The 18702-nt window shown below is 41.5% G+C and overlaps 1 protein-coding gene across 4 annotated transcripts in view; it reads right to left on the reverse strand.

Moving 5' to 3' along the window:
* Positions 1-18702, reverse strand: part of Chd8 (chromodomain helicase DNA binding protein 8) — a 61037-nt gene that overhangs the window by 21665 nt on the left and 20670 nt on the right. For all 4 annotated transcript variants that reach the window (XM_021181311.2, XM_021181312.2, XM_029469309.1 and 1 more), the window contains exons 2-14: positions 17181-18241; positions 15705-16082; positions 14571-14956; positions 13454-13568; positions 8693-8875; positions 8421-8489; positions 7818-7873; positions 7240-7357; positions 5885-5968; positions 3725-3862; positions 2371-2492; positions 1978-2221; positions 517-693 (exon numbers count right to left, since the gene is read on the reverse strand). In XM_021181311.2, the coding sequence (XP_021036970.1) occupies positions 517-693; positions 1978-2221; positions 2371-2492; positions 3725-3862; positions 5885-5968; positions 7240-7357; positions 7818-7873; positions 8421-8489; positions 8693-8875; positions 13454-13568; positions 14571-14956; positions 15705-16082; positions 17181-18023 (2913 nt within the window). In that variant the 5' untranslated portion in view covers positions 18024-18241. The remainder of the gene's footprint in view (positions 1-516; positions 694-1977; positions 2222-2370; positions 2493-3724; positions 3863-5884; positions 5969-7239; positions 7358-7817; positions 7874-8420; positions 8490-8692; positions 8876-13453; positions 13569-14570; positions 14957-15704; positions 16083-17180; positions 18242-18702) is intronic.

Below are 18702 nucleotides of genomic sequence, written 5' to 3' on the forward strand. Positions count from 1 at the left end.
TAGTATCAACAGCTGAGTGCAGCAACATTAATAACCCAGGAAAGGATAACTAGTATCAACAGCTGAGTGCAGCAACATTAATAACCCAGGAAAGGTTGGGTGTGGTGATCCCAGCACTGGGGAGGCAGAGGCAGGTGGATTTCTGAGTTCAAGGCCAGCCTGGTCTACAGAGTGAGATCCAGGACAGCCAGGGCTACACAGAGAAACCCTGTCCCAAAAACCAAATCAAACAAACACCTAGGAGAGACTATATGAATATGGCCCAATCAGAGAATCATGAAAAACAGAGTTGTTGTTTTAGATATTAATCTCTGGGATAGGTAACTAAGGCACATTTCCATTGTTCCTTGTGATTAAGAAGCACCCATTCACAATTCATTTCCAAAAACGTTTACATGATCTTCAGGGCCCTTAATATAAGGTTCCATTGTTCTCTGCTAAGTTCCAGCAATTTTCATTTCACAGGGAAATCAGATTTCATTTCAGAGTGACTACAAGTCATCTTGGGAAACTCACCAGGTCCATGTGCTTGAGACTATCAAGTAGCTTGCAATTACGGTTCTTCAGCCTATGGGCTTCATCAATGATAACACAACGCCATTCAATTTCACGAAGCTCAGGACAGTCTGACAAAATCATCTCAAAAGTGGTGATCAAGGCATCAAACTTATAAGCACCTGGGATGAGGCGACCCTAATCATGGAATCAGTGCAGTCAGAAAAGGTGCCTCCGAAACACATGCCCACCTGCAGAGTTCTGAACTTCCTTGCTATGTTTAAGAAAGTTTAACATGAAATACTACCACCAACTTCTGTCACTCCCAACAAACAGTGCCAAATCAATGAACATGATACACACTTTTCTCAACAGATTCAGCTTCCTGGGAAAATAACAGAACTAATTCACTGAGTGGAGCTGAACATTATTGACCATTGTATGCTTAGCTGCTGTAAATCTGTCTTAGATCACTCCTTAGTTAACAGTAAGGTATACAAAATGTTGACTAATGCTGAAACATACAAAGGGGGTGGGGGTGGGGTGGGTGGGGGTGGGGTGTGGAAACCAAGCCAGGTATCTTCCTGTAGCCTAGTTATCATAAGAGACTAAGACAACAGGAGCACAAGTTTGAGCCTTTATCTCAGAAACACTAAAACTAATTAAAATGAAGTGGTAGTAGCAACAGAGTATGTTAATATGGGACTCTGTCTAAAGTCTAACAAAAATCAAATAATTTCAACAAAATAAAGAACTACAATATATGAGAAAATTTAGTTTAGAAGTAAAAGAAAAATCATAAAAGAAACAAAACAGTAGTTAATACAATTTGCTATTAATACAAAATGGTTAATTCAAAATGTTTCCCTTAGAAAAAGCATCTTCTATTATAATTTTAGTTGTTTTAAAAAAAAGGGCAAATGCACATTTAGTTATTTCCACGGTTATCTCTCTGGCTGGGCAGTGGTGATGCAGGAGGATTTCTGAGTTCAAGGCCAACCTGGTCTACATAGAGTGAGTTCCAGGACAGCCAGGGCTACACAGAGAAACCCTGTCTTGAAAAACAAAACAAAACAAAACAAAACAAAAGGAAACAAAAGTTTCTCTCTCTGAAAAGTACTTTAAAGGACAGCAATGTTACTAGAAGTCTGTCTCAGATACTCGTATCCGCTGGTGGTGTGGTGCATGGCTATCATCGCAGCCTTCAGGAGGCTGACCAGGCTAGCTACACAACAAGGATGATTGTCCCAAAGCAAACAAGCAGTTCATCTACATAATGTACTCATATACTAAATCAGAATGTTCAGTGACTCACAATGTCTACTGGATAGAAACTGCAGAGTCAACTCATTCCACTACATAAAAAGCACCTTAAGTCATGGAGAGCCTCAGTGAACACCTTTCATTTGTCTGTAGGCCCTGAAACACTAGGGACCTTGCCTTACTTTTCTAAACATAGCGTTCCCACAGCATACAACTCACCCGTGAGTCTTTACAGTACATTTCATACTGCTGGATCATCTGCCGGCTGGCCAGGCTGCCGTGGTACACAATAGTGTTCATCTCTGTCCATGTATTGAATTCTCGCTCCCAGTTAGTAATGGTGGACAATGGAGCAATGACCAAAAAGGGACCATGGATGCCTACATTATATACCTCCTGCAAGAAGGCAATTGACTGAATAGTTTTGCCTAATCCCATTTCATCAGCCAGGATGCAGTTCTGCCTGTAGATTTTGGGGAATGGGAAGAAGAATATGCCAAAAATTTATCATCTTTAAAAAAAATCTACCAAGGAAAAAAATCATTTTGAGAAAATGTCTAAAAATAATTTCCAGACTAAGCCGACATGCTATAAGCTCACTTTTTTCTTTACCTGTTATACCAATTAAAGAGGAGCCAGTTGACCCCTTCTAACTGATATTCCCGTAATTGGTTTCTGTTTTTATATTCATGTGATAACTCCAATTTCTTCCAGGCATTTGCCTGTGGACGATTCTAAAAAGTAAAAACTTTGAATTAGTGGAGCAGTGGGTTATAACTTGTGAAATATGTTTGTGTTCATGAATGTATATTATTTTTTAAAGAAAGATAGCCCACAGGATACTTGAAGAAGATGCCAGGAAACTACATTTAAACTATTTAGAGGGCTGAAGAGAGAGAGTTCAGGAATGAAGCCCACTGCCTGCTCTTCCAGACTTTCTGAGTTTATTGAATTCCAGCATTCACATGGCAGCTCACAAGAGTTTATAACTGTAGAGACATGGGATTCAATGCTGCCTTCTGTTGTGCAGAGAAATCACACATACACATAAAATAAATATTAAAAAAGGGGAAAGAAAGAAGATTTTAAATGAAGTCCTTAAAGAAAATTGGGTGCAGTGATGTATGCCTATAATCCTAGCCCTCACAGGGATGAGGCAGGAGGGACCCTGGGTTTCTAAGCCTTGAAGAATCTTTTCACAGCACACACCTTTAATCTCAGCACTCGGGAGGCAGAGGTCACTGGAACTCTGGGTTTGAGGCTAGCCTAGTTTACAGAGTAAGTTAGGATAGCAAAGGTTACACAGAGAAACCGTCTTGAAAACCAAACATCAAACGAACCAAATAAATATGACATTTTGTGCTTTGTTTTGGGAGATAGTATCTCATCTGTCTAGGCTGACCTTGCACTTTTTTTTAAAAAAGATTTTATTTATTTATTATATGTAAGTACACTGTAGCTGTCTTCAGATCTCATTATAGGTGGTTATGAACCACCATGTGGTTGCTGGGATTTGAACTCAGGACCTCTGGAAGAGCAGTCAGTGCTCCTAACCGCTGAGCCATCTCACCAGCCCGACCTTGCACTTTCAATATCTCAACATCTCAAGTAGCTTGGAAGGCAGTCAAGTGCTATAAAGCTTAAATGCAGACAGTGAGGACATCACAAAATACAACCGGACTCAAGTACAGACCACCATGTATGAACAAATGTACTGCTTTCCCTTTTCTGCCTGTTGAAGCTCTAGATGTGATGTGTAATTTGATTTAAAATAAGACACACAATCGAACATGTGTTAACTCTGCCTTAATGATTGGTATATTATATTATAGTCAACCCTTTCTTACATGTTAAGAGAATTTCTATAACAGAAAGCTAAACCAATAAAAACTGCAAGTAGGAAAAGAAAATAAAGTCTTGACAGTCCTTTACACTACATTTGTCTTCTAAATCCAGATGTACTTACCACCCTCTTCAGTTCTGGATGCCTTGACTGGATCCGTTTAAATTCCCGAATCTTGCCCTCATCAACATCCTCTTTTAGCTCCCATGTACTGTCCTCATAGGGCAGAGAGCACCATTTTACCAGGTAGTAAATTACAGGCTAGGAGAAAGGAAAGTCAAAGTAGCAGTGATTAAAGGGTAAGACTTGACTCCAAAACCAGATTCCAAAGTAACAGCTCCACAGGTGCTAAACGCCAGCTGAATCTACCAACCACAGGCTCCAGGAAGAAATGCTGAAGCTCCAACCACAGTATTGGTTGGTCTTTACACATCACTGCAGGAGGAGCTCAGATGTGTGTATGTGTAATACCACTCCTATTTTTGCAATTCAAGATAGTCACTGCTGGGGTGGAGAACTGGACTCAGTATGCTGAGTGCTCTGGGTTTGATACCAGGTACTACAAAAATAAAATAAAAAAGATGATCCATCACTCTTGTGATAGTATTTCCATTAGGCTTATATAAAGCAAGCACAATTAGAAATCTTAAGCATAGCCAGATGTGGTGGCCTATACCATTATTCCCAGCACACGGGATATGAGCTTTAGGTTAGCCTGGTCTACAGCGCTAGGTGTAGGACAGCCAAGGAGACAAAGAAAACATTTCTTAAAAAAACCAACCAAAAAACCAAAGGGAGGTGGGGTGCTAGGCTTAGTGCGTTCAATGGGGATCTCTTAATTATCAATTTACAGACTCCTTCTTCAAATAGCTACCATTAAGTGTGAAAGTACCTCAACAAGCATGGTTCAAAGGAGTGCCTAGAAAGGATCCAACGGCTTGTTCTTTCTTTACTACAATGATTTTAGTTATTACTTGTCTAAAACCTTTTGTATAAATCACATATTTCTAGCATATTAGCTTATTTTTGTAAAGAATATACTGATTTCCACTGTTAGCTATACAAAACAGATGAAAATCAAACCTATTGGGGGGGGGGCATGAATACACACACTATTACTGTCAAATATTGGGAATATTAACTGTAACGTGAAAACACCAAAACATTTTTAACACAGTGCCAGTTGCACATTTTAAAGGATTTGAACATAAGGCCAGTTACTTTTGGAAAGTTGAGTACGGCGAACCTAAGACTGGCAAGGCAGGAAAAGCGGAGACCCTGAAAATGGTGAGAATTTAGGGTAGCCAACTCCCTAACCATTTGTCTATTCTCCAGTCACTTCCAGGACATATAACACCATGCACACTCAACCCACAAGGAGAATATGCATTATATACACTATACTTTACTAGAGTCTGAAGACATGAAAATATTAACGGGCCCGGTGTAACTAAGGCTGAGTTATTCTTAAGACAACAGGCCAATGCTACAGATCCTGTTGGAGTGACACGTGGTAGAATTGCATAGCTAGGAAGCCTAGCTTACAAGACCAGCTGAACACAATTACTCTTCTCCTAGTCACTGTCACAACCAAACACCTTCGTGAAGTGAAGCCGGCAATGGCTTGAAGCAAAAAATTAAGCTTTTCAGAAGAAAACAGAGTTTGTTGTCTAAATGTAATTTAAGACATGAGTGAGTTCATTTTTGGATTAGATCTAGTGTGATTCTTTGGAGAATCAAACAGGAAATCTACAAGACTTCAAAGTATTTGAAAATAAAAAGAATATATCCCCCAATCTGTAGAAGTAGTAGTAGTAATTCTCAAACCACTTTTAACAAAGAAAAATTCCCAGAAAAACAACTTGAAACTAAGCTCGTGTAGCCTCAGCCCACACTTACATAGTGGGAACTGTGAGACATGAGGGGGGCTGAATAATGGTGAGGTCAGGAGACACAGAAGCTAGAAGCCTGTGCAAGTGTTCTACTCATTGATTTAGGATTTGTGTGGAGGCTCTTCCTCAGAACCTGAGGAAGCGCTAAGGTAGGAATTAGTGTGGAGGCTCTTCCTCAGAGCCCGAGGAAGCGCTAAGGTTCCCGGCACAGACACTTCTGCTTCCTCTACTCCTCTGCCTTCCCATTGTATTTCTAAGAATCCAACAAAAGAAATTCAGAAATACCTTTTCAGTCCAAGGGTTTTTTCGGCCATATCTGAAAAATAAAGGATTGGCAAGCAAACAGAAGAAATCTGCAGAGGCTTTTCATGTTTCTCCGCGCCCAACTCACCTCACCATTATCCTTGTCAACACTGTGAGACTCGTCCAATATCCTATCCACCTCTACGTAGTCTGGATTGAAAGGCTCTTCATCCTAGGTGAGTGATGACGCCAAACAGTAAGGCAGGAAAGTCACTGTCTGGTAACCTACCTATACCTTTCTACTTTACCTTTACAAGTTAAAAAAACTAATGGGAATTGTGTATGTTTATAGCATTTAAAATCTATAAACCTACTTTTTCACCTATTACCAGAGACAGTCTCTCCTCCCTAACAGGAGCTACTGACTTCATTTATGTTCTGCACTCCAGGTCTTCTTCGCATTCTGTCTGTTGAACCAGTGCCTGAAGCATACAAGCTTGTCTATATTTCATAAAGCAGATATCACTTCAAAACTGTTCTGCTCTGCTTCATATCGAAGCTTTCCCAAGTGTTTAATACAGATGCCACCTCCATTTTCTTCATCTGTTTTCACTCAGTCTTCTGCTTACATACTACAATTAAAACAAATAACTAAACTACTCAATTGTTAAATATAATATTTCCTTGCTTATGTAGCTTCAATGTTTATTTGGTAGTAACCCCAGATATAAGAAATTAAAGTTCCTTTATTACTATTTTTTACCAATACTAGATTAGAAATTTGATTTAAAACATTTCTCAGACAGGAGATGAAGCTGAGTTGACAAGAGTGCTTGCTTGTTCAGCATGCAGAAAGCCCTGGATTACAGCCCCAGCACATGAAATGGTGGGGCCATGCCTATGATCCTAGCTCTCAGAGGTAAAGGTGACACTGGAGGACAGAGGATCAGAAGTTGAAGGTCAGAGTGAGTCAGTGCTTTAGCCTGGGCTACACAAGATTGTCTCATTAAAAAACAAACCAAACTAACACACACACACACACAAATGTTTTCTCATAGTGAGATAGTTGCTTGTATCTAAAGAGCCTATGATAGCTAAAGACCAGTATTAGAGAGGAGAGCCCGGTGAGGACTAGGTTACTTTATCATCCCTCCTGAAACTGACTCATCACCGCCTCACAATACTGAACGTCTGAAATTCCAGCTAATCCACAGACCATAACTAAACCTAGGAAAACAAAACTCTACACACTATACATAAACCAGTGTGTCTTTGCAGACTGACAGCCTGGTAATTAATGTGTGTTAGGAAAGAAAGGGAAGGCCATGTGTACACTTTGGTCCCAACCCTTGTAAGGGCAGGAAGGCAAATATGAAGACAGCCTGGATTATACAGTGAGACCTTGTTGTCTCACCAAAACCAAAACCAAATCAAACCAAAACCAAACAAAAACAAAACCAGCAAAAATTTTAAAAAAAGATTAGTCAATACTATGCTACTTACTTCATGAAAGAAGTGTCTCATCTGAGCCATTTTTGTTTTGAACCGCTTTAGTTTCTGGTGGATCCTCTTATCCTTCTCCAGCTGGGAGATGGTTGCCCACTCACAGTGCAGATAGGAGCTACAGTAGATGGACAAAGCCAGTCACTCAGTGAGACCCGGAGCCTGGCACTTTAACCCTGGGGATCTAGAGACTTAGCCACCAAGAGGTGGGCAAGCATGTGCTTTAGCAGGAGGCCGCTGAGGCCAGTGCTCCTTAAGCCTGGATGCGCATACAAGCCACCTAGATGCCCACACTTCCAACTTGCACTCAAGTAATGCTACATCTGTTGTTGGTTGCAAACTACAGTTCAGCGTATTAAGGCCTTAAAAACTGTTCTCACCCCACTTTCTGCAAAGAAACAGTCATTTTAATCACTGAAAATTTCAGACTAGTCCTTGGGAAAAAAATAAAAAGAATAAAATAAGGGGGTAGGGTAAAGCATTGACAGTCTGTGGATTTAGAGGGAGCAGTAGTCCCCATAAGAGGCCCTTCCAGAGCTGCTAAATTTAGGGTGAACAGCTGACTGTATGTAACTTACTAGTTCTTGTACTTGACAAAGAATTCTTCAGCCTCTGTGTATTGTCCAGAAGGAAGCTGAGAAGAAATACAGAAATTATAGTCATATATTTATCAAAGATCTTTTAATTTCATCCACACACGGGAGAACTTCATCCTAGTGTTTCCTGAATATTTCATTAATCAAGGAACTAATTTAGTACTAAAGGCCTGAGAGTTGAAAAAAACGCTTTTATGCACTGTAAACCAAGTAGTAAAACAAAGAAGTAAAACTCTAGCTAGCTTTCATATATCGTCTCTGTCTTTTATTTGAGGGTAGTGGGTCGAGACTGGGTTTTTCTCTGTATAGGCCTGGCTGTCCTTGAACTCAGAGATTCACCTGCCTCTGCCTCCCTAATTCTGGGATTAAAAGTATGTGCCACCATCAACTGGCCCTTATACCATCTCTTATAACTACACACTAGCAATATATTTTGTGACTCAAAGGTACTCATTAAATAAAGCTTAGGAACTAGGCATGTAACTCACTAGTAGAGACTACATCATTGGAAAAATAGTTCTTTAAAAGTAATATGAATTCAACATTAAATATACTATGAATGCACTGAAGACAGAAAGGCCTCACCTCTTTCTTCACAACTCGCATGGAAAGCACTTTGTCTACAATAGCTGCATCTTCTTCACTGGGATTCTCCTGTAGCAAAAGATGTCGTCAATCAACTAATTGTTGAAAAAACAAAACTGGGTGTGGTAGTTCATACCAGTAATCCCTGCACTCCAGAGACTGAAACAGAGGCAAGAGGATTACTGCCTGGCCTGCAGATGCAGGCACAGACACACAGACACACGCACACACGCACACGTGCAAAGGCTCTTAAATGGTTAATGTTAGCTTACCACAAAGAACTGCATGGAAGGAAGAGTCTCGCCATCAGGCTCTTGCACTGGTTCTGGGAGGATGGGCTCGGGTTTTATTGGACCAGTTACATCGACCTCCTCCTCCTCTTCATCGTCTGTTATCTTTATATCCAGGTCCTCTGTATATTTTTTTCGCTTAACTTGGCGGTTTGAACGTCTCTTCTGTAGAGGACATGCAGTTAATTGCTCAAAACTCTCAAAGTGAGAACTTTTTTGGACACAGTGAATTGTGTATCTGTGCTCCAGGCGAGCCCCGAACTCTCAAGCCTCTTATCTTTCTCTATCTCCATGTACTGGTATTATTACACTACACAACCTTTCAAAGGGAAAACTTTGCTTATGCTAATAGATCCAACATCCTCATAAAAACAAACCAAACAGTGGTAATGAGCTTCTTTCCTACCTCCATGACATAGTCATGTGTTCACACAGACAGCAAGCAGGAGCCCTCCCTGGGAGTGGCTGCTAGGTGCTCTAAGAAGTTCACATGGGGCAGCAGGGGGGAGTCTACCTACAATGCACACCTGTGGCAGGGCAGGAGGAGCTCATCAGGCACATTGTGTCTGTAGCTAAAGAGTTGGTTTTCTTTCTTACCTATATCTTATTTACTTACTACTGTTATAGTGTGTGTGTCAGAGAACAGCTTTGGGGTTGGGGAAGAATGAGGGGAGGTGTCAATTCTCTTCTTCCACTATGGGTTCAGGCATGAAACTCAGGTAGTCAGGCCTGCATGGCAAACTCTTACCTCATGAACCATCTCAATGGCCCTTGAGGTTCTGACAAAATAATATAATTTCATATGTACTATTATGTCACTTCTTTAGTTAACACCACTATTTTTCTTTGTTTCTTAACTTTTTGGTTTTGTTTATTGGTTGTTTTAAGGCAGGATCTTTTTCTACATAACCCAGTCTGTCTTAAAACTCACTCTGAAGACAGGGTGACCTTGAACTCAAGATCCACTTGTCTCTGTCTTCTGAGCACTGGGTTCATTGGCATGCACCACCAAACTGTAAGTTTAGCTAACAATATTTCTTTGAGTCAGTTTTCTTTATCTTAGGTCAGCCGGGCATTGTGGCATACATCTCTAATCCCAGATTCTGTAGGCAGAGGCAGGTGAATCTGAGTTCAAGGTCAGCCTGGTCTACATAGTGAGTTCCAGGACAGCCAGGGCTACACAGAGAAATCCTGGCTTGAGGACAATATATATAGCCAGGTGGTGGTGGCACATGCCTTTAATCCCAGCACTTGGGAGGCAGAGGCAGGTGGATTTCTTGAGTTCGAGGCCAGCCTGGCCTACAGAGTGAGTTCCAGGACAGCCAGGGCTATACAGAGAAACCCTGTCTCAAAAAAAAAAAAAAAAAAAAAAAAAAAAAAAAATTTATATATATATATATATATATATAATTACATTTATAATATTTGTATATTTGTAATATATTATGATATATACTACTTAAGTATATGTTTACAGATATATATTTAGGTCTATTTTATTATTTCTAGTGGCTAAATAAGTAATTTTTAAAGTAGTTTAATACATGTAGCTCATGATACAAAAATGGGGAAGGAGACATTTTTCAACATAATATATCCCCAGAAAATGAAAAAAAAAAAGAGTCACATGACAAAAATGCTGAAATTGAGCAAACTTGCACAGCACAAAACTAATTTGTAAAAATCAATTCTCCTAGAGATTGAGAGAAAGCCCAGTGGTAGGGCATCTGTCTAATATATATATACATATATATAGTCTTGGGCATAGTTCCTCAATACAATAAATACATAAATAAATGAATTAGTAATGATATTCCTACTCAGAGTAGGATAAAAAACAAAAAGATAGCATGTATAAAAGTTTAGCTTATCTACATGATTAAGTATCTTAAGATATAAAATAATCCATGAGAAGGAAAATAAAAATGTTATAGGTTATAAAGAACAAACTTTGGGCAGGGCAGGGGTGGCACAAGCCTTTAATCCCAGCACTTGGGAGTCAGAAGCAGGCGGATTTCTGAGTTTGAGGCCAGCCTGGTCTACAGAGTGAGTTCCAGGACAGCCGGGGCTATATAGAGAAACCCTGTCTCGAAAAACCAAAAACCAACCAACCAACCAACCAAACAAACAAACAAAACCAACAAACTTTGGTAAATGGATATATAAATTTGACCATGGAACACTTTTAGTTAGATGAGCATATCCATCTACAGAGAATAAGTAGAAATAAACAGCTATGCTGAAAAAGAAACCAAGAAAAAATAAATCCAATTTACAAAAGCCCTAAAGTGGGTGAAGGATCTCTAAACTGAAAACGTTAAACAGAAGAAATAGAAAGCACCAGAAGGAAAGGTTCCCATGCTTATGGATTTAAAGAACTAAGGGCTACAGCTCCAAACGTACTCTAAGGCTCAATATAATCCCCATCAAAATTACCACAGTATTTGTTCAGCAATAAAAAAAAAAAAACTAACTTAAAATTAATATGGATGCACAAAAGGCCCAAGTATCTGAAATAATTAAGCCAAAGAACAATGCTGGGATTATCACAATATCTAGTTTCAAATTATACCACAAAGTCATAGGAACAAAACCAGCACAGGATCTAGATACCTACAGCAATGAACAGAATTCAGGACTTTCTCAAATAAAAAGCTTCTGCATAGCAAAGGAAATGATTACCATGGTGAAAAGAAAAATCCATAAAATGGAAAAAGTATTACTGTACCTCCAACAAGGAATAATATCTATACAATATAGAGTTTAAGGTTGGAAATGAGGATAAAGGTGCTGGAAAGCAAGCCTGACAAACTGAGTTCAATTCTTGAACATGCATGGTGAAAGGAGAGAACCAATCCCTGTGAGTTGTCTTTTCATCTCCATATGTGCACTCAGCATGTCCTACACCATACACAGACACACAAAGTGACTAAATGCCAACCTTTCCATTTATAGGTTCTGAATTTTAAAAAGATTTATTTATTTGTAGAGAGATGTCTCAACCTTTCCATTTATAGGTTCTGAATTTTAAAAAGATTTATTTATTTGTAGAGAGACGTCTCAATGGTTACCGGTTGCTCTGCTAGTGGAACTGGGTTCAATTTCTTATACTCACATAGTAGCTGACAACCATCTCTAATTCTAGTTTTAGGGAATGCAACACCTCTTCTGGCTTCCACCAGCACTGTAGACATGTGGTGTATAGATATACATGCAGACAAAACACCAATACACATAAAATAATAAAATATTTTCAAAGATTTATTTTTATTTTGTGTGTATGAGTATCTATCTACATGTATTATAAGCACCATGTGCCTGCCTGGTGACCTTGGCCAGAAGGCGATGGTAATCTTGGCACTCAGGATGGTAGAGCAGAAGGATCATCAATTTGAGGCCTGTATGGTCACTAAAGCAAGATCGTCTTAAAAAGGGAGTTGGTGTTATGGCATAAGCCTGTGAACCTCGCCTGAGACAGGAACATCACTTGACTGCAAAACCACCCAGGAGGGCAGTTTATGCCTAGCACTTGGAAGTAGAGGAAGAAGCAGCAGTTCCTATTCGGCTGTGCTTCACACAGAGTTGGGAAATGTGAGAGCCTATCCCAAAGCCCAGAAGAAAGGAAGAACAGATAAACAAGTAAAGAGAAATCTGGGCTGAAAACGAAGCTCGGTGGTAGGAACGCTTGCTGCTCTTGTAAGCATGAGGACCTGAATTCAAGACCCTAATATTCACATAAAAAGCTGGGTGTGGGGCAGGGGGCTTGCTGGCTGTCATCCTAGGTCCAGGTTCACTGAAAGATGCTATCTCAAGGGAATAGGTCAGACAACAGTAGAGAAGGACACTCAACATCCTCCTAGTGTCTCTTTCAACACACACATGAGCATGGACATGTACATACAAACTAAAAATAAGTAAGTTAATCAATATAAAAAAACAGAGAGGGGCTAGAGAGATGGTTCAGAAGTTAAGAGCCCTCGCTGCTCTTCCAGAGGACCTATAGTCAATTCCCAGCACCCACATGGTGATGCATTCTGTAACGCCCCACCGCAGGGGGACCCAACTCCCCTTACTGACCTCTAAGGGTACTAGGCATTCGAACAACACACACATATACATGCAAGCTAACACCCAGATACATAAAATAACTTGTTTTTTAAGTTAAGAGAGAGAGAGAGACTCTGTTCATTTACTCCAAACTTCCACTTACTAATGGTGAATTCAGACCAGTGAGATACATTAGCAAGTGCCAGAACATGGAGGACAAGAAGTCCTGATTCCCTAGAACGTCACACTCAACAGGGAAGCACTTTTAAATAATGCCACCAGTTTTAATCAGCAAATTTTAATTCTTTCTGTGGTTATCAATTGTAGCCACAGACAGCTCTATAAGGCAGCAAATGAGAACTGAAGGCGGAGGGTCTTCTGGTCTGGTTTTTCATTTCTTCTATGTCTCTCATCTTCTAAGGCAGAAAGGAAAACAACCCAAACTCTATGCCTAACCACCTAGAGTTCTTGTCAGAAAGCACAAGCACAGGAAAAGTGGAACAAAGGGATAGCTGAGCAGCTCCACACTCGAGGAAAAGTACCCCACATGCCTCCTATACTGCATCATGAGCTTACATGCTGTGTTCAGTTCCTGTAACACAGGACTTTGGGAAGTAAGTACTGACATTTTCATAGGGACTACTTTTATTTGAGATATTCAGAGCCAGAATGTTTAAGCCCTTTAAGGTCCTTTACCTGGATGCTGCTCTCTTCGTCCTCCCGGGGAGACTGTGCAGGCATAACTTCCACATCAGAGTTGTCAGACGATGTGTTACGCTTTCTCTTCTTGCCCACGACAGGAGTGATGGTGCTAAGGAGGAGACCAAGTCCATTTTCAATGAAAGCAAGGATATTTTATGAGTAAGCAAACACCAGTAATCTAAAGTGTCATATACTAAACTTCCAGACAGAAATATTTGGGTCTAAAATATTTTATTTGAAAATAAAAACATTTGACTTTCCAGTCTATGGTACAAATGCTACGAAGAAGTACAGAGTCTGAAAAAGGCAGCAATTAGCCTGAAAGGATAACCTTGTCCTGACAGACACTTCTCTGAGGAGCAAATAACAGAGATGAAACTGAATTCTTTTTTTTTCCTTATTTATTTTTTTAAAGATGCATTATTTTATGTGGAAAGTGTTTTTGCCTCCATATATGTAGGTGTAACAGCTGCATGCCTGGTGCCTACAGAAGCCAGAAGAGGGTGTCTGATCCCCTGAATAGGAGCTATAGGTTGTAAGCTGCCATATGGTACTGGGAACTGAATTCTGGACACCTGCAAGAGCTGCAGCATTCTTCACTGCTGAGCCTCTCCGGCCTTCCCAAACTTTTTTTTTTTTTTTTTTTTTTAAATAAGGTGGAAAAAGCTATACAGCTTGAAGAACATACAAAGTATGTTGGAGCTAATAAGAAAGTAGCTCCAAGAAATAAAAGAAAAAAACCTAAGATTGCAACAAGAACCTATCAAGCCACACTCCCTTGAAAGAGGTCTACAGTGGACAGTGACTGAAGTTGAAGGGTAGGGAAGCAGTGTCCAGCAGCTCTCTTATACGGAGGTGGTAGGGGCACTGAGAAATCTTCTACATGACAGTAATGAAAAAGTCAGCAATGTGCAAAGTGGTATCTGAACTACTCATCTGTCCTGTACCTTAAGGTTCTCTCCTAGCTCCTGTGGTAACTGCTATACATAGCTCACACCAATATAACCTCACAGGAGTGTGCTATCTCCAGCACCCCACGGGGCAGCAGAGAGCAGTCACTATCCTGCAGTATGCTGTTCCCAGCACCCCGCTGCGCAGCAGGAATACTCACTTTAGCTTACTCTTGCCCTTCGTTTTGGAGGCAGCAGCAGTCTTGCTCTTCTTTGGCTTCTCCTCCTTCAGCCTTTCCCCACTGCTCTTCTTCCTGCGTTTCTTTTCACCCTCCTCCTCTGGCCGGACACTAGGCAGCTCATCCTCATTCAGGACTCGAGGGATGTTTTGCTCACCCCTGGCCCGGGCCCTAGCAATGGCCTCTGCCACAATCCGATTTGCTTTCTCTTGCTTTTTCTGGTGCTCCAGCCTGCGGTTCTCCTCCATTCCAGTCTTCCCTGCAGTATGAGGGGCACAGCTTGCTGGTGATGACAGGGCTGCCACTTCACTGGCACTTAGAACTTTAACCACAGAGAGTCCAGAGGAGGCTCCCTGAGAAGAGCCAGCCTGGGAAAACAAAGACACTACAGTTTCAACATGTTTGCAATTTAAATGGCCTAAATAAAGCTAGGTATACTCATCCAGATATGGGGGCACAAGCCTGTAATTCCAGTACTTGGGACACAGAGAAAAGAGAATTGATTGCCCAGTAGCTCAAGGTCAAGCTGGCCTATATAGTTAAATTCCAGGCCAGCAAAGGGTTACATAATGAGATACTGTTTAACACACACACACACACAAACAAAACACAAACTAGGTACATATGCCTTAAAAATCAGGCATTTCAAATCATCTTTCTTCTTAAATTTTTACCTATTTACTTATTTTGGACAGAGTCTATCTATTATGAAGCTCTGGCTGTCGTGGAGCTCACTATGTCAATCAGACTGGCCTAAACTCAAAGATGCACCTGCCTATGCCTCCCCACTGAGGGCTAGGATTAAGGGCAAGGGCTCGCCATGCTTGCCTCTTTCTTTCTTGAGGAAACAGTCTTGCTATAGAGTACAGCTCAGGCTTATTCTCCCTACCTGACCCCCACAATGTCATAATAAAGACAACAAACATTTTAAAGATAAATATTACAGAAATTATCACCTCAAATTCAACAATAATGCTTCATCTTTGCATGATTTAAGCAAAACAAGGTTTCCATGGGTGAAGTTCCGAGGTATGAAGTTAGAATTTACTGCAGTAAGCAGCAATGGTTACTGAAGGCAGTGACAAGACCCTTTCTTTTCCTTTTCTAGTCACTCACCTGTGGCTGCAGCACCATCTTGAGCGGTACAGAAAGTCTCTGCCCTGGGTTTTGGCCTGGCCCCATTATCTGAGCCTGCTGCACAGAGGACAGGGTCAACGGCTGGGCTGAGGGTGGCGGCTGCGGCTGTGGCTGTGGCTGCGATGATGGAGGCTGAGGTACAATCTGGATTTTCTGTTGTGGCTGCTGCACCTGCAGCTGAATAGTTACGACTTTGGCAGGCTGCCCCTGGGCATTCTTGGCTTGAGTCAAGGCTGCTAGCTGGTTGCCCTGTAACACTATCTTGCCTGGTAGACTCCCTAACACAACATGCCGATGTCCTTGGGGACCTCCGGACTGTGGCTGTTGAAGGACCAAAGTGATGCGTTTCGATTCACCCTACAGTGAAAAAGGAAATCACACAAGAGCAACATTAGAGCGTATTATATACAGAACTTCTTATACCAGGTTTCTTCATTTGACGCATAAAGCTGAATGTCAGAAAATCAATTATTCTTTACCCTCCAGTGTCTCTATAGCATCTTTTCTGTAAAACCTCTACCCAGTGGATATTAAGGCGCACGCTCTCTCTCTCACACACACAAACACACACACAACTTGATAGCTATCTAAGACAGTCATTTAATGTTTGGAAATTAGAACAAAAATCCATAAAATAAAATGAATCATGCCTCCACATCAGTTCCATTAATCTTAATGCTTACAACTGCTCCCAACTCTTCTGATCCTTTATTCAGAGCTTTCTATGCTGCACAGTAGTAAGAGGACAGGAGTACTGCTGAGAATAGGAGACAAAGGTGCACTGGCACACCTGTGTAATCTCAGTATCAGGAGGCTGAGAGGGAGGATTGCAAGTTCTGGGGTCAGCAGTAAGAAGGTGGAGTCATCAAGCCTGCAGTCAGCCTTCCTAATTCAGAATTCCAGGCCAGCCTGGGCTATACTGCAAGAGTCTGTCTCAATAAATAAATAAATAAATAAATAAATAAATAAAAGAGCACTTATAGTATTGCAAATATATGTTCTCAGAACATCCTCTATTTTCAATGACAACTTATAGCACAAATTTACTATGAACTTTTGCTTAATATCTCTATCTCCCTGAAGACTGAGCTGTCCACTGTATTCAGCACCAGATAGGTACAGAGCAGCATGTGATAAGAGATGAGAGGCACATTAACATTTACTACTGCACCTACCAATTAAGGAAGTGACTGTCAAAGCTCACTGGTGAAAAGCAAAGATACTAAGGCATGTTGGTTAGTGCCTATTTTCCCAACACTATTTAGAGAAGATTCCCATGCATTTGAAAGCAGCCTGAGCTAGAAGACTTTATCCCAAACATGCCATACCCTGCCAGTCAGATCTAAGCAGGCTTCCCATAAGCAGTTCTTATAAACCATGCTCTCTTTCCCCTCCCTCACTGCTCCTTGGTCCTCTATGAAAGCACAGTTCACCTCCCTGTTTCATTCAAGTCACCTGGGTAGGTGTAGACGTCAGTGTAACTGCAGGCTTCAGTGGGGGCCCAGCAGCCCCAGGATTCCCAGCAGGAGTTGAACCCTTTACTGGCTGGAGGACCAGCTGTTTTACTGGTCGGCTTGGCTGGACAATGCGCTGAACAGCAGCCTGGTTCCCAGGGACCTTCGTGGCCAACACTGTATTACCAGAGACAATGGATACACCTGGTCGAAGGGGTGTACCAGTCAGCACTTTGGTAAAAGTGACTTTTCCACCGTTGGCTGTCCCAGCCACTAGGGGCTGAGCTGTACTGGTGATACCTTGGGCCTGAATTTGTGCCACATGGGTGCCTGTGACGGAGGAGTTTGGTGGAGCTTTAAGAATAACAATCTTAGGAGCTGACTGAGATGCTTGTCCTCCAGTATTACTGGGGGAGACACCTGTGGCAGAGACACCCATGAAAGGATTCCCTTGGCTCAAGATCTCCTGGCTCTTGGAGACCTGCAAAAGTCCTGATGTTGGTGTTGATGTCTGCAAGACAGGCTGGGCTGGCTGCTCCTGGCTGGTGGGCTGAGTGGTATAATCATGCAAGGTTAGGGATTCTGGAGCTGGAGCTGTGGATTCTTTGGGAAGTTCAGTGGAAGCTGTTTCCTCTGGTGGAGGAACCAGGTCACTTGCTGATGAATTCCCCACATCACCACCTCCACCATCTTGGTTCATCTGATCCAAGGAGTCCAGAGAGCTTGGCAGTCCAAGTGCTTCTTCAATGGGGTCTTGAGTGACCTGATTAAAGCTGTCATCAGTCAGAGAGTCCAGGCCAAATAAGTTTGGGTCATCAAAAAGATCCATGATGGGGTCTGCCATCTTGGTAAGAGTAATAAAAAGTATTTGTTGAAGTTCCGGGGAGGGAAGGGGAGGGGGGGAACTCTTTCTCCCCTCCCCTTCCCTATTAACAAAAAAAAATGTACACAGTGAACGAAGACTATTCTTCAAATGAAGAGACAAGAAACAAGTGCATGTCAGATTGTCCTGAACTTCATGAAGCAAGACAGCTAAGCCTTCAGCGGGAGAAGATGGAACTCCTGTGATGGAATATAAATGAAAAGTAAGCAAAGCTGGTGACTTCAATGACAACTTCTAAGGTACCACCTTAATATCCATTTGCACTAAAGACATAAGAGGACAATATGAGGAACTTTACAGATGGACACATGGTAAAAAGAGAACCTACATTTCTGTCTCAAAACTAAGTATTAAGAAGAAATGAACCCCCTTTAGGCTCTTCCATCTCCACATCTTGAAGTCTCTGACTTATCAAAAACATTCAGCTTGTTGGGTGCGGTGCACATACTTTGAGCTCAGAACTTGGGAGGCAGAGGCAGGAGGGTTCAGGCTAGCTAGCCAGAGCTACAAATTGAGACAGTGTCTCAAAAAGCCAAAGAAACAGCCGGGCGTGGTGGCGCACGCCTTTAATCCCAGCACTCGGGAGGCAGAGGCAGGCGGATTTCTGAGTTCGAGGCCAGCCTGGTCTACAAAGTGAGTG

The sequence above is a fragment of the Mus caroli genome, chromosome 14 (assembly GCF_900094665.2).
Source record: "Mus caroli chromosome 14, CAROLI_EIJ_v1.1, whole genome shotgun sequence".
In the NCBI taxonomy this organism is placed as follows: domain Eukaryota; kingdom Metazoa; phylum Chordata; class Mammalia; order Rodentia; family Muridae; genus Mus; species Mus caroli.